This window comes from Podarcis muralis, chromosome 2 (assembly GCF_964188315.1).
Source record: "Podarcis muralis chromosome 2, rPodMur119.hap1.1, whole genome shotgun sequence".
NCBI classification, from domain to species: domain Eukaryota; kingdom Metazoa; phylum Chordata; class Lepidosauria; order Squamata; family Lacertidae; genus Podarcis; species Podarcis muralis.
Window position 1 is genome coordinate 33560832 of NC_135656.1, and position 16011 is coordinate 33576842.

At 47.1% G+C, this 16011-nt stretch overlaps 1 protein-coding gene across 1 annotated transcript in view; it reads left to right on the forward strand.

Annotated features, from left to right (window-relative positions):
* NHERF1 (NHERF family PDZ scaffold protein 1) overlaps positions 1-16011 on the forward strand; it is a 59881-nt gene that overhangs the window by 40241 nt on the left and 3629 nt on the right. The window contains exons 3-5 of the mRNA XM_077924169.1: positions 4543-4696; positions 9352-9392; positions 14444-14542. Coding sequence (XP_077780295.1) covers positions 4543-4696; positions 9352-9392; positions 14444-14542 — 294 coding nt within the window. The remainder of the gene's footprint in view (positions 1-4542; positions 4697-9351; positions 9393-14443; positions 14543-16011) is intronic.

Consider the following 16011-nt stretch of genomic DNA (forward strand, 5'->3'; position numbering starts at 1 on the left):
GTAACAAACCATGGTTTGCTACAAAAGCCAACTGTGGTGGGCCACTGACTTGCATGCTTCCCTCTTATCTTCCTCCTCAGTACACAAGAGGAGATTGAAAACTTCCTCTTTGGGATAAGCTACAGCTTTGTGTTACGTCCCATTTCTGAATTGTAGTTTGTTCTAACCATGGTTAGTTAAGACGGAACCAGGGTGTCAAGCGGTGGTTTTATCCCTTTTTTTGTGGATAGGCCATGGTTCCCTGGTTTCTGGATGCTGCCAAAAACTGCAAAAGCATCTGCAGTCTTCTCCTCTCACCGGCAAAGGAGGAGTTGGGTGCATGCGAGTCAGAGGTTTGTGGTCATCATAACAATAAATGATGGTTTCTTACATCGGAACTGGGTGTGTCTCAATTTTCACGTGTGGCCATTGCAACCAGAGCTCCCGTGTCACCTTCCCTGTATAGTGGTACGGTGGAGTTTCCTTCCATAATTGTTCAGCAAACCAAAGAGCTAATGGAGTTTCATAGGGGTTAGCAAAATTAGAGTGACCTAGCTGTTTGTGAGTTGGCTATAAATGTAGCTTGTGATCCAGATTGAGATAGTAGCAGGGCAGCTAGTGCAGTGTTTTTCCAAATTCTCTTCTCTCCCTGCACACCCACTTTTTAAATTAAAACTAAATGCCAGCGAAAATTGAGGAGTTCAGCTCTCATCTCCCAACCTGAAAGCCATTCTGGTTTTACAGATCTGCGCACCCTTCCTCCATTTTTCCCTCACGCATGTAAGCTGGCAGTCTAACCTGCCTTAGGTATGTGTAATTCTTGTGTTTCTTTCTCAAAGGCCTTTACTTTGACATTAAGGGGGGGGGGGTTGTACAGCTATTATTCTGGGACTTCAGTGTGTGGAGAGTCATGGGCAGCAGTGTGTCAGTGTGGACTGATGCAGAAGGATTATTTTAGCATGGTACCACCACTCTTTCTCTCTTCCCTGGTAACAGGGCCCACCTGGCTGATCCAGCAGCTTCAGTTCCATGTTTCTTGCTCAGAGTCTTGTGGATTCCTAGCTGCTCTCATTTTAATTAAAGCACCACCAAACAAAACAGGTCCCTGCCCCGAGGAGCTTCCACATTTGTTTCTGTAAACCACTTGGAGCTCTGTTTTGTTTTTAGAATCAAGCGGTATATACATTTCATGAAATGAAATGAAATCTGACATGTTCTATGGGGAGGCACCAGCAGGAAGGAAGGAAGGAAGGAAGGAAGGAAGGAAGGAAGGAAGGAAGGAAGGAGTGGTCAAAAGTAACTAAGAAATTGTGCATTCAGTGTTCACTCTCTCCACCAAAGAAAATGTCTCCTTCGGTATTGTTAGTATTTGGATATTGGTCGTTTTGGCTCAAATCCAAACCGACAGGCCCTTTTTTTAAGGAGCAAAGGAGAGATATTCCAAGCAGTGCAGTGGGCTGAGAATCTATTGGTGGAAAAGGGTTTTGGTGGGGTTTCTTGGATCAAGTTGTGAGACGGTGCGCCTTGAATACAAATAAGAGTTCCATCATTGGGTCGTTTCACTAAAAGGCTTGTGAACTGCTGAACTAGAGGAAGACAAATGTATTAGTTGCCCTGGCACCAATTACAGCCAGATCTTTCATGCCGGAGCCGTTCAGGGATTAGCAGAGAAGCCAGCAAAACCTCATTAAAATCAGATTTCCCTGAAGCGATTAGCACAGGATTGCACAAGCAAAGCTGCCAGGTTTGTGTGGCCAGAGATGCACACAGGCTAGATGACAGGCCTGCACACCAGGCACGTGACGTTGTGTACGAACTGACAGCGAGGCTGCCTGGAAAGCTGTTGTCTCTGTGTGTGTTGTGTGTAGAAGATGCTTCTTCTCCTCTGACAAACGGTTGCTGCTCCAAATGCCCATCTCGCTTCCTCCCTAGCCCCATTGCTGTGTCCACGGGTGAAGCCAGCACTGCACGTTACACCAGAAGTTTGTGTGGACAGTGTTTTGGCTAGTAAATATCCATGTGGTCAGCCCCACCATCTGTTGATTGGTGACGGGCTGTTCTCCCCTCCCGTCTTATCCATTGCTACCCCAGTTAATTCTTTAAAAGTGGTGCTCACCAGAAAACCAAAAGTATGAGACTTGATGCTCATAAGAAGAGCACCGCAGGGTCAGGCCAGTAGGGAACCAACAAGTCTAGCATCCTGTTCTCACATTGGCTAACCAATTGCCTATGGGAAGGCCTGCAAGGAGGACCTAAGTGCAGCAGCCCCTCTCCCTACCCCTCTCCCTACTGTGTCCAGTTCTGGGCACCACAGTTCAAGAAGGACACTGACAAACTGGAACGTGTCCAGAGGAGGGCAACCAAAATGGTCAAAGGCCTGGAAACGATGCCTTATGAGGAACGGCTAAGGGAGCTGGGCATGTTTAGCCTGGAGAAGAGGAGGTTAAGGGGTGATATGATAGCCATGTTCAAATATATAAAAGGTTGTTTTCTGCTGCTCCAGAGAAGCAGACACGGAGCAATGGATCCAAACTACAAGAAAGAAGATTCCACCTAAACATTAGGAAGAACTTCCTGACAGTAAGAGCTGTTCGACAGTGGAATTTGCTGCCAAGGAGTGTGGTGGAGTCTCCGTCTTTGGAGGTCTTTAAGCAGAGGCTTGACAACCATATGTCAGGAGTGCTCTGATGGTGTTTCCTGCTTGGCAGGGGGTTGGACTCGATAGCCCTTGTGGTCTATTCCAACTCTATGATTCTATGGTGATTCCTAGGATCTAGTATTCAGAGGCTTGCTGGCTCTGACAGTGGAGGTCGGACACAATGAGGCCCAAGCGCATGGGTGCCTTGGTTGTGCGACTTCTGCTTCCACCTTTCAGGTATGGTGGGGAGAGCATTGGTGGGTTTCTTCATCACTCTGGAGGAGTCCTGGGCTGGTACCTTCATGAACATGGAGGATGGAGAGCCACTGCCTCTGCTTGACAGGGCATGAACCAGTGTTAGAAACTCATATATATATAAGCTAGGTGTCTTATAAATCTAGGTTGCAGTCACCACAACGGAATGTCTATTTGCCAGGGGGTTGGACCAGGTGACTCTCAGTGTCCCTTCCAACACTACAGTTCTATGATCTCAGTTACATTGCTTGGCTATAGCTTGCTCTTTCAACAAATCACTTGCTCCAGTATGCAAGAAGGAGGATTGCACACAGTGGACATGGAAATGGTATCTCTGTGCAAGTCTAGTTTGTTCCTGCTGCTGCTGCAACCAAGCCACCCCCTCACCCTACCTGCTGTGTCATGGCAAGGTACTGGTCTCCAATGATAACAAACCAGGATGTGGCTCTGGTTGGCTTCATGCTCTAGGTCAAAATGTTTGGAATACAACGTTTCGAATCGCATAGGAACTTCAGGCCTTGTGGTTTTGAATGATAAAATAATCTGCAGCAGACTCCTGTAGCCACATTTCCGTCTTTGTTGAACCTTCTGGTGATGGGGATAATGGTAGACAGTTAATACAGGCCAGTGCTGAGCTTCTCCCAAGCCCCAAATATCAATGGTCCCGCCTTCGTTCCTGATTCGTATGCCAATCAAAGTGCTCAGGAAGCTCCTTAATTGTTCTAGTGGCACCCCTTTGATCATGGAGTGGTTTGCATACTTTCTGGTTTGATGGTCCCTATCAAAAGGTTTTTAAACACGGAAGGAGTTTGTCTCCATCCTGGAATGCACAGTGTGGTCCTGCAACCCACACACCCCGGCGAAGCCAGGCGTGACTGGGTTGTGACTAAGGCTGTGACTCCAACCGTCAGTGTTTTGCGGGAGCGATTCAAGCCCATCCTGGAAAATTAGGCTTGAGCAGTGAAAGTGGGTTAAAGTCCTCTGTCGCCTTAGTGCAAGGAATTCACTTTTTTAAATGAGAGAGAGAGAGAGAGAAACCTTTTGCAGTTAGGAAAATGAGGGAAAGTGAAAAGTTTAGAATGAACATAACAGGAAGACGTACAAACACCCCGCAAGCAAATCGGGGTGAACACTTGCTGTTGTATAACCTCCCCGCAAACAAATCTGAACAAATATTCAATGAAGACCAGATATAGTCTAACCTCCGTGTAAGCTTTGAGCAAGCAAATTGGGATGCATGCTCAATAAATGTCTTCTGGGTGAGTCCCTTGAGAGCCTATGGGGGCTCTTCCATAAAATGATGGGCAAGGTCTCCTGAAACACATGTGGGTAGGCTGACTCTTGAAGGACCTTCAAGTTGTCCCTCCATATCTCTGGTGCACTGGGGGGAACATGGTTTGTGATGGGTAGGGTGGTGCGTGGGAAGCTGTAACCCCCAAGCATGTTCTTTCTCCCCCCCCCCATTTGTCATGAGTGTAAGTGTGTGACCCTGCTAACCACAAGTCCAGCGCATGGTCCCAGGCTTCCCCAGACAGTCCACCTACTGCTGCACATGGCCTTCAGTGTCAAGAAGGTTGCCCACTCCTGGTCTAAGGTGACAGCTTTTCTTTCCACCTACCAGAAGATCTGCTGCTTTAACTAATCTCAGAAACGCATTGCATTCCTTGCAGGTGAACGGAGTGTGCATGGAAGGCAAGCAACACTCTGACGTCGTTTCGGCCATAAGATCTGGTGGAGATGAGACTGAGCTGCTAGTGGTGGATAGCTTAGCGGATGAGTTTTTCAAGAAGTGCAATGTCATCCCTTCTGAAGCACATCTGAAAGGTGAGGCACCCATTCTGGCAGGAATAGTACTAAGGATTGGTGTGATCTAATCAGGGCTATCCATTGCTGTTTTGGACAGAGGGGTGGGTGGCCACATGTCATTGATACTTTAGTTGAGATTCCTGCATTCCAGGGTCCCTTCCAACTCTGCAATTCTATAGTTCTGTGAATCCGGTTCCGGAACTGCAGGACCTCTGCTAAGAAATGGCTATTCAGTTGAGAAAACCCTGCATAGCCATTGTGTGTGTGTTCCTCTTTTTTAAAAGGGGATGGGAGCAATTTTTGATGGTGGAGAAGCTTTTTCCAAGAGGTGTTTCCCTGTGATTAAAGCAGCCCGCAAGCAATAATGCCACAGTAGATGGACCTAGCATGTACTAAACGCCAGCAGCTTCAGTTTGGGGTGGATTATTTCACTTAAAATCAATATTTGAATCTCCACCTTTTTGTTTAAATAAAATGTCCAGGGCATTTTATGCAGCATTTTTTAAAAGACTAATTAAATACGACCTGAATTAAAACACAATTACAGCAGCAGGCGGGTCAGTATGGTACTGTATTGTTCTGCAGCAAATTCAAAAGGGCTTTGTAAATGATGTCTTGGCTTGTTCCTGGAGGAGGTGTGCTGGAATAGGGGGTTTCTATATTTGAAAGACTCTTCCTCTGGTCACCAGCTTCCTAGCTTCTGAAGGCGGCATTCCTGGAGAATGGCCTCAGAAGAAAGGTGCTGGCATCTGGGCAGGTTCAAGTGGGGACGATTGCCTTCTTGTTCGTGTCCTCTGTTTGGAGGGAAGATGGTGTTGGGAAAATCTTTCATCTCTCTGCAACCTGAGAGCATTTAATGAGAGGTGCAGGTGGGTGATTGAACCTGAATCTTAACGTATACAATGACTTTGTACAGGAATGATGCGCAGCTCCAGATAATGTTAGACTCCAGCTCCTTTCGCCAAATGGTCAGGGCTGATGGAGTCCAGCAAATTCTGAAGGGCGACAGGTTCCCCCATCTCTGCTGTACTGCTTCAAAGTCTCAGAACAGAAAAGGCGTACAAAGGCACTGTGTGCACACACACACACTGTCTCACACATATAAAATCCTCTAACCTGTTTGCAGGTCTTCAAGAGGTGCATAGGTTTGTAACGGTGACCTTAGAATTCTTTGTTTGTGTAACTGCCAAAAACTGAGCAGTTGTATAGATGGGGTTTTTCTAAGCATTATCCCTGGACAGCATGATGAGCTTTTGGGAAAAGGTACAGCTTGGTTTGCACGCAAAAGATCTCCGGTTCAATTTCTGACATCCCCAGATAAGGCTGGGAAATACTGCCTTGTCTGAAATTCTGGAAAGCCACAGTCCATTAGTGCAGATAATGCTAATTTAGACTGACCAATTGTCTCGCTCCGTGCTGAGAATCCAGCCTGGAGAATGTTTGCAAGGCACTGTGTATGCCTATGAACTGGGCTCTGCCCGTTACATGCTCCATTGGATCCAATGACCTCTGACCTCTGCGCTGCATAGGTTTCCACCTGATGGGAAAGCACTTGCATGCTCAGCTGTGAAATGGACTTGTTTGCAAGAGCTTGCCAAAGGTCCAGTCGTGACCTTCCTTCTTGCAGTGTGTTACCAGCCGAGCATTCGTTATGCAACAACAGGCTCTCAAGCCTCCAGAACCTGCTGTGGGAACCCCTGTGGGGATGGGTGGGTGGGTCTGAGTGCTGCTTGAGTGATTAATTTGTGAGGTCTCCCAGGAAGCAAGGAGGAAGCTCTCTGGAATCTCTTAATTAATCCTATTAACCTCCCATATTTCTCACCAAAATAGCCTATTGTTGGTGCTATAGTTAGTGCTTCAGCAGGTGTACACATATATTTGTCAATGGCTCCTCGGAATAGCAGAGAATCTAGGATGGAGCGGAGGAGATGGGGAGGTCAAAGGGACAAAGAGTTCCCTCTGCTCTGTGAATCTGACATGAACTCTCCGACAGCAAGAGCTGTTCAACATTGAAATGGACTCCCTTGGAAGGTGGTGGACTCTCCTTCCTTGGAGGTTTTTAAGCAGAGGTTGGATGGACATCTGTCAGGGATTCTTTAGCTGTGATTCTTGCATTGGGACCCTTCCAACTCTATACAGTTGTACCTTGGATCCTGAACGCCTTGGAACTCGGATGTTTTGCCTCCCAAATGCTTCAAACCCAGAAGCGATTGTTCCAGTTTGCGAATGTTCTTTGGAACTGGACGTCCGATGGGGCTTCCACATTTTCTGATTGGCTGCAGGAGCTTCCTGCAGCCAATCAGAAGCCGCACTTTGGTTTCCGAACATTTTGGAAGTCGAACGGACTTTCAGAACGGATTCCGTTCAACTTCCATGGTACGACTGCAGTTCAGAATGGGCTTGTTCTGCTTTTAAAACAGCTCTTTAGTAATCTTACTCCAGTTCTGAGTTTCCAGTCTTGTGTGCTCTGCAAAAACACCCACCCTTGCCATAATAAAATCCCTGTTTTTGTCATACACAGCACCCTGACCATACTGTCTTTATTTTCACCATGAGCTTTTAAATGCGGCACGTAGATTATGAGCCCCAGGAAAACCTTTCGTTTTCAGTTCTTTTGAAGCCCAATGTTTTATCATATTTGTAGAAGGGCAGGCACCAGCTTGAGGAAATCTGAGTTTTAAAGCAGAGCAGAAGAGCAGGTACAATATTAGTTAATCAATATTAACAGTAGCAGCAGGTACACAAGGTTATTCAGGCCTTGCATCACGTGGACCGTTGTTATAACACAAAGGCAATAATGGGATAATGAATAATGGGAATTATTGCAGGAAAAAGGTTTGGCAGGAGCAGTTAATTGCCGGGGTCTTGGTGATAGAGGTGTATGACCGCAAAGACCCTAGAGTTTGTAGCACATGTAAACTGCTCCGAGGCAAGGTTAGCTTGTGTATGTGTGTCCCTTACAGAAGGGTTTGGTGGTTGTTTTTAAAGCACACTAGCTGAGCTGAGAATTGAACCTGGTGACTTGCAATCAGTTTTTTCCCTACTTCACACAACTGCATTAGCAGCTAAGCAGAGCAGTTCTATAGCTGCTGTTTGGCTCCTTTCCCTGGCTCCAGTTCCACCAGAAGTCGACAAAGATTGAACCCAGAATTTTGGGTGTACAGTGGTACCTCGGGTTAAGTACTTAATTCGTTCCGGAGGTCCGTTCTTAACCTGAAACTGTTCTTAACCTGAAACACCACTTTAGCTAATGGGGCCTCCCACTGCCACTACGCTGCCGGAGCACGATTTCTGTTCTCATCCTGAAGCAAAGTTCTTAACCCGAGGTACTATTTCAGGGTTAGTGGAGTCTGTAACCTGAAGTGTATGTAACCTGAAGCGTCTGTAACCCGAGGTGCCACTGTACATGACTTCTTGTACCTCCTCCCCTTGCAATGCAGCCATCTGCTTTGCTCCATCCCAAGCAAAGACACAGTGATTAGTCGGACACTGGGCTCCTGTAAACAAACTGGAGCGAGTGGGGTGGAGCAGTTCCACATAGCTGCCATAAGTGCCGTTGAGAATTGGTGCGATCTAGTGGACCAGGACTGCTTGGAGCAGGACTGGGGAGATCAAAAGTTCAAATTCCACTTACCCATTAAGCTCACCGGGCTACCTTGGGCCAGGCACTCCTTCACACATCCTTCTCTCTCTTGGTCTAGCCCTACCGCAAAGGGCTGTTGTGAGGATAAGATAGAGGAGGTACTGCGGACTGGGCTCCTTGGACGGAGGCCAAGTGAAAAAAAGAAAAGTAGATAATAACTCTGTGGGTAGGAGCAATTGTGTTTGCTTTTCCCACCTGTCTGCCAAACCAGCCATATGACCGTGTGGTTTGGGTGTTCATACCCCACCCATACAGTGACCGGACAGGAAGTTGCCATGGGGGAAATGGGCTACCACAGCTGTGAATAACAAGGGCCCTTCTTGGGACTGGGCTGCTGTGACAGAACTGGCAGACAACAGTAGCGGCTGCCTAGCTTATCTCCCTGGCTGCTGGCAGTCAGACAAGGGGTCAGGCCAGCTAGCAAAGCCCACCCTTTTGGGTTACAGAAATCCAATTAAAAGAAACAAACGTCGTTTCCAGAAGCTTTTCTTTTAGGAATTATAGGGGCAGAACTACCTAAATCGTATAGAAATTTATTCATGTATGCTACTACAGCAGCAAGAACGTTACTTGCCCCAAAGTGGAAAGAAGCAGAAGTCCCAGTAAAGGAAGAATGGATACAAAAAACTTATGGAATATGCAGAAATGGCAAAACTTACCGGAACAATAAGAAATCAAGATAACAGACTTTTTATAAAAGAATGGAAATGGTTTATTGAATATTTACAGATAAATTGTAAACAGATGAAAACATTAGCAGGATTATTGTAATAACCTGCAGTTTTATAAGAGTATATATTTACAGTAGATAATTAAATGAGCAAGTTAAATGAACTTTGATATGCAGAAGATATTAAAAAATAAATTTAAGGAACCACAGAAAGAGGGGGAAGGGAGTTAACACAGAAATGTTAAATTGATTGTAAAACTAATGAAATGTATAAATTTGAAAAGTATAAATAAAAAACTAAAAAGAAAGAAAAAAAAGTCACTAACTGCATATCGTTGTTGTTTTTTTGTTCCCCTCCAGGTCCCTTGCCAGAACCAGTTGCCAATGGTGATGTGGAGAAGGTAAAGGTTATGCCAAGTGCATGGTTCATTGATGGTCTCTTATGTTGTGTGAAGGCCCCTTTCGACAGTACAGGTTTGCTGGGCGTGCACGTGTAAGGGAAGAAGCACCAAAACGGTGTATACAGATTTTCCTGGCATCTATTCGGCCCACTGGGCCTGCGTGGGCTAAGAAGCTGCAAACTGGATGTAGCTTCCCAATGCTTGTACACCGGGGGTGTTGCACAGACTCCAGGGTGGCAGGTTCTCCGTTCAAGATAAGGTTTTTATTGAAACCCTCAGGTTCTCCAACCCAGAGGCAGGTGCAAAACAGTGGCTCACCCGAGTGGACATATGCTAAGATGCGAGAAACAAGATGCCTCTGGTCTCAGCTGGGGAGTTTTGCAATCAGCTCCAGAACCAAGCCTATAGGGCCTTTTGCACATGCCTGGTTTCTCTCCCCACCTCCTGCTCCGCCAAAGCATTGTTTTCCAGCAATCTAACCTGGGGATAGGAGTGCGGGTGGTGCTGTGGTGTAAACCACTGAGCCTAGGGCTTGCCGATCGGAAGGTTGGCGGTTCGAATCCCTGCGTTGGGGTGAGTTCCTGTTGTTTGGTCCCGGCTCCTGCCAACCTAGCAGTTTGAAAGCACATCAAAGTGCAAGTAGATAAATAGGTACCACTCCGGCGGGAAGGTAAACGGCATTTCCGTGCACTGCTCTGGTTCACCAGAAGCGGCTTAGTCATGCTGGCCACATGACCCGGAAGCTGTCTGTGGACAAACGACAGCTCCTTCAGCCTGTAGTGCGAGATGAGCGCACAACCCCAGAGTCGTCCACGACTGGACCTAATGGTCAGGGGTACCTTTCCTTTACCTCTTAACCTGGGGGTGGGGTGGGGGAGCTTTTCAACTGCTCCTTCTGTTAAAACAGCTGGAAGCTAGAAACCCTTTGCTCATCTCCTGCAAGTCCCCGTTTTACGACTCATAGCTCAGTTGTAGAGCACATGCTTTTGAATGCAAAAGTTCCCAGGTTCATGTCCAGGTAGGGCTGTCAACGATTCCTTCCTGAAACCCTGGAGAGGTGCTGACTGTTGCGGTGGACAGTACTAAGCAGGATGGGCCAACATTACGAGGCGACTTCCTAATCCTAATCTGCCTTCTGTCCATCACTGGTGGACACTGTGCATGAGACCTACGTGCAGTAAGAGCTGCTTCAGGCCCTTAGCTGCCTTCCGTAGCGGAAGTATAAGCCATTCCTCCCTGATGCTGCTAGGAGTGCCTTGCAGCCTGCCTTGATGCCGCCAAGCAGAGATTGACCTCTCGGTGGAGGAGGGGAGGGCAAAGCCCTTGAAGGCACGTCACTCAATTTCCAGGGCCTGCCTCTTGTCACAGAACAGAATGGCCCATTCTTCACCCTGTGGGTGGAATCTCTCGCAGTGGGGGCCGCTGTTTCAAAAGGCCGCGTTACTTCCAGTCTGCTTTGAAAAAACAAAACCTAATTAAACCCAGAGTGAAGAGGAAGCCTCATTAGGAACCTCAAAAGACGGGAGGGCAGGAGGCAGGGATTTCAAATATACATTAAGGGGGCCGGGTGAGGATGTTCCCAGGCTAAAGCTTAAACCGGATAGAGAGATGTCATGCAACTTGTCTACCCGGTGGGTCTGAACGGCAGTTGGGAAGAAGCAGCCTGACTGCATTGCATCGTAAATAAATAAATCCCACTTCCATGGGGTGCAGGAGGGTGATAATTGTTTAAACATGTTTTTTGGTGCAAACTTGCAAGTATAAAGCGCTCTGAAGCACAAGTGTATCTGGCTTCCCGTACTGTGGACAACCTTTCTTCCCTGCCCATTGCAAACTTTCTCCCAGTGTGAGTCTTTTGTCCTGCATGCCTGTCTGCTGGGGTGATGCAAAAATTATCGGAATCCTCATTTGAATTTAGCATCTTGCTGAAACCAGGCTGGTTTGCATATGCTGCTGAACCACAGTTTAGTGTTATAAGCACAAAGCTAGCCTGCCACCGTCTGCCCTGGCTCTTATGGTCCCCTCTCCTCCATCATAGCCTCGAGGAGGTGCTCAGAAACTCTTGCTTCTATTTTTGATTTAACTGCAACTTGCTGTCATTCAAACCAGGGCAAACCATGGTTCATGAAGCAGGCTTTGCTTTCCATAACCATGGTTAATCTTAACTGCAGTTTAGGGTTTGGATAATAAGGACACGGGTGGCGCTATGGGTTAAACCACAGAGCCTAGGACTTGCCGATCAGAAGGTCGGTGGTTCGAATTACCGCGACGGGGTGAGCTCCCGTTGCTCGGTCCGTGCTCCTGCCAACCTAGCAGTTCGAAAGCACGTCAAAGGGCAAGTAGATAAATAGGTACCACTCTGGCGGGAAGGTAAACGGCATTTCCGTGCACTGCTCTGGTTCGCCAGAAGCGGCTTAGTCATGCTGGCCACATGAACCAGAAGCTGTACGCCGGCTCCCTCGGCCAATAAAGCGAGATGAGCGACGCAACCCCAGAGTCTGCCACGACTGGACCTAATGGTCAGGGGTCCCTTTACCTTTAATACCCTAAAATGTGGTTAGACTAAAATGGAAACACTTGGAGTGGGGAGAATGTGAGGCAGGTAGAAGTGCTTAACAGTTCGAGAATCAAGGTTTAGTGTTGCATTTGACCAGAGCCATTGAACGGGGATGTCAAGCAGCAGTTCTGCCAACTGAATGCAGAGAATTTTCTCAGCCTGGGAGTAAGATGGACCAATCTGCTTCCATGCTGCCTTCAGTCACTTCTCAGTCCTGCTCATCTGGCTTTAAGCTCCCTTGCTCAACATTTAAACCAGTTTCATCTGATAACTCCAGATGTTCTTCATGCAAAACCACTTTCCTACGCGGCTGTCATAACTTATATCTTGTCATCTCGTCTTTGCTTGGCATAAACATGAAAGGAAACCTGCTCTTCCAGCGCAGGCCGACTCAGCATCAGCTGCTAATCAGCTTTCCCTACTGGGGGGTTATTGGCACCATTCGGTGGCTGTAGATAGCTCTCTGCTTGCTGGCTTGCATGCAGCCTGTCAGCTTGCCACAGGTGAGCGTGCACCCATTTTCTCAAGAAGAAAGTAGATTTCAACCCTCAGTACCTAACTACTGCTTTTGCAGAGGCTTCAGTTGGATCTCAAAAGATGGATTCCTAGCCACACCTTCGTGACTTTTCTTCTTCTTCAGTAGACACTGTCCAGATCGCTATCTGCCCATGGGTCTTTTCCTTCGGAGCTGGTTTTATTCAAAGGGGTGCCCTTTTTATTTGCCACTTTATGAACATGGGTGTCTCAAGGTAGCACTATAGTGTCACAGAGACATCTCAGAAAGTGGGATGTGGGAGAGCCCACACCCCATATTTTGCATGCAGATAGGTTAGCTGTGATGTTGTCACTGAAAATTTGCTCACGAGAGTGATGATGCAATTGCTTACACTGTTGCTTAATGAAGGTGATAAAGGCCGTCTTAAGATGGTACCTGACTTGGAGCAAAACAGAAACTCTTTTATGTTGCTGCGAAGGGCCGGATTCCTTTTTTATATTCTTGCATTGACAGAGAAGCGCATGGTATTCTGCTCTGTCCCCAAGTAGTGCAAATGCCGCTGCCTTTATCAGTGTAGCTTCAAAAGCAGCCAGAAGTGTGCAGCTTTCCTTTCAGTTTAAGTCCATGTGCCTCTTGTCCTTTTAAAAAAATAATAATGAATAAATCTCACATGGAATGTCCAGAAAGCTGCTGCTCCTTCATCTTCTGAGGAAAAAAGCAGGACAGTTGACCAACTCTGGTGGAAACAAATACACTGAATTGCATTGTAATGATGTAAAGTAGCCGATATCTGAAAAGATACGGAGAACATTATAAGAGCCTTGCTGGATCAGACTAAAGGCCCATTCACCTAGCCCAGGGGTCGGCAAGGTTCACGTTGCCTGAGCTGGTTCACTCACGCGCGTGAGCGCCCACGATTTCCGGTGTCCGCGTCTGCGCAGACGCAATTTCCAGCGCCATGGAGGCAAGTCCCCACGCCACACCGGTTTAGCACGCATGCAGGGACTTGCCGAGTGGGCGGCCCAGTTCAGGGGTGGCTCATGGGCTGGTTAAACGACCCCCATGGGCTGCTTGTAGCCCATGGGCCTTAGGTTGCCGACCCTGACCTAGCCTTTCAGTCTGTTCTCTCCGTGGTCAACTAGATACCTATGGGGGAGCCCTTCCCAGCAGCAGCAGCTGTTCAGAGGCACACTGCCTCTGACAATGGATAGGGAGTAGTTTGCTGTGGTTTCTTCCTTATACCCCACCCCCCTCTTGTTCGAGAAAGAGCACAGCTGGCATTTAATCCTCAGGGATAAAGAGGCTGGAGGATGCCCAGAGCAGGCTTATCAGCCTGCGGTCTGTCAACAGATTATGTGCTTAGAAGTGGGTTTTCTCATACTCCTTATTTCTTTGGTTCCCTCCAAGAAAGGGGCAGGTTGGGATAAATCAGCACTTGTTGGTCCTGGTCTCTGGTCACTGAGGAGAAAAGGCCATTTTGAGAACATTGGGTTCTCCCCACTTTTAGGAAGAGTCTTCCCGGTCTTCTTTTGTTGGGTTCTCCTGACAGTTGTGACCCTCTGGAGAATCCTGTCGTGTGGCTTTGGAGCTTCTTCCCTAAAACCAGAGCTGCTCCCACTGCCCCTTCTCAATGCCCTGAAATATGCAACTGGTGCATTAGAGGGAGAGAGGGCCGGTTATGATGTACCCATCAGCTCTGGGTATGTTTGAGAGCTGGTCTAGCACACTGTCCCAGAGGCCTGAGCTGTGAAGCAGCCGTATGCAGCTGATGATGGCAGCATTCCCTAAATCATGCCAAAGGGGGTAGGAGGAGGAGGAATGTTTTCTTCTGCACAAAAATGTGTGGAACTGGCCAGAATGGGGGGGGGGGGATTCAGGGAAGTGATGCAGTGAGTTCTACTTTTGGCGATTTACAAAATAAATAAATACAGCTTGTTATTTATATAGCGATTGCCCCCCTTTTTTTGTTTCAAATTTCTCTTCCCTTCCCTGTTGTAGGAGATCATCAGAGATGACCAGCCTGAGCCTGTCTTGGAAAGTCCTTCAAGCCCTGAGCCAGTGTCTCCTTCTCCGATTCTGAACGAACCTCACAATGAGGTATGAAAGTAGCCTGGGCACAAAGGGAGGAAAGCCCAGGGATGGGGAGTCCTAAACATGTGGTACAGGCATAGAGCCCCCTCTGTTCATTGAGCATTCATCCTGATTTTGCTGCAGGGTGTTTCCATGGATTCCTCATTATTCATTTGCTCATCCCACACTTTTCGGTGCATTTCCCCATCGCTTTCCAAACTGCAAAAAGTCTGTGTGTGCTTTTAAGTGCATCCGAGGGCAGCACAGCCCTTTAAATCCACTTTCAATACAGAAATCTTAAAGGTATGGTTTATACTTGAGTCCTGCTCACAAGAGCAGAGTCCAGAGGTTCCCTTGATTCTCTACAGAGTTTTCCTTTGCCAAAGACCAGCAGAAATGATTAGAGAAGTTCCAGCTTGTCCATTAGAGAACCATTTGCAAACTTTCAGAGCTTTGGCATTCTTTCTGCTCCCCTGTGGGGCCAGTCATTTTGCGCTGTAAAAATCTAGTTTGCCTGGCAGCAACAGCAATTTGCCCTGGTCTTCAGTGTTCCCATTTTCAAATGGGCAGATGCCTCAATTTCTACAAAGCAAGTAATGAATGTTTAGCATCCCTGACTGGAACCGTGTCCAGTTTTTAATTAAATGGCTGAATTATAATCCAGGCGCTCTGTATCAAATCTGCTTAAGGGCAAAACTGCATATTTTGTTTGTACTTTTTTTCTAAAGCATACTTAATGCTGCCACTTATTATTTTGAAGGGGGAAGGCTATGCAGGGCCCCAGACCAAATGAGGGACCCTCCTGCATTTGCTGCTTGCTCCAAAGATGCCAAAGAGCAATTCTGGGGAGGAAACGAGCAGGGCCCTGATCCAGATAAGGAGGATCGTATAAGCTTGGGGCCCTGGGTGGCTTCTCTTTCTGTTGCTGTCTAATAACAGAGAGCATTCCTCAGTACCAGGGAAAATATCCAAGGTGGCCACGCACATTCACATTCATTTCACAGAAATTACTTAGAAAGTGCCTGCACTTTTTGCCCCATAACTTTCTTTTTTAGGAAGGCCAGAAGCTTTTAAGGAAAGTAAACTTTACTAAAATAAAGAATGAAAGCTCAGAGTCTGGGGCACTTGCCCAGGGGCACCACTGGAAGCCTGGAGATGCTGGGTTCACTACCCCTGCCCAAAGTTGGCCCATTGAAATAAGTGTCCTTATAAGTCCATTCATTGATTTCCACCACCACCACCCATGATTCTCCCCTGAGTATGATTAACATTGGATATTACCCTCAATGTGACACCATTAAGCGTTTTTTCTAAAGTTGGAAATAATTTGACCCTGAAGCAATTGTGATGCTGGCTGCCTGGAAGAAATGTCAGTAGTATCCAAAGGCAACACGATGACCAAATGCAACAATGCGATGTCAATATAAACTCTTTATACTTTCAGAGATTTAGAAGGTTTCTGTTTATTTGGTTTTGCAGAGAGTGCATATTTCATA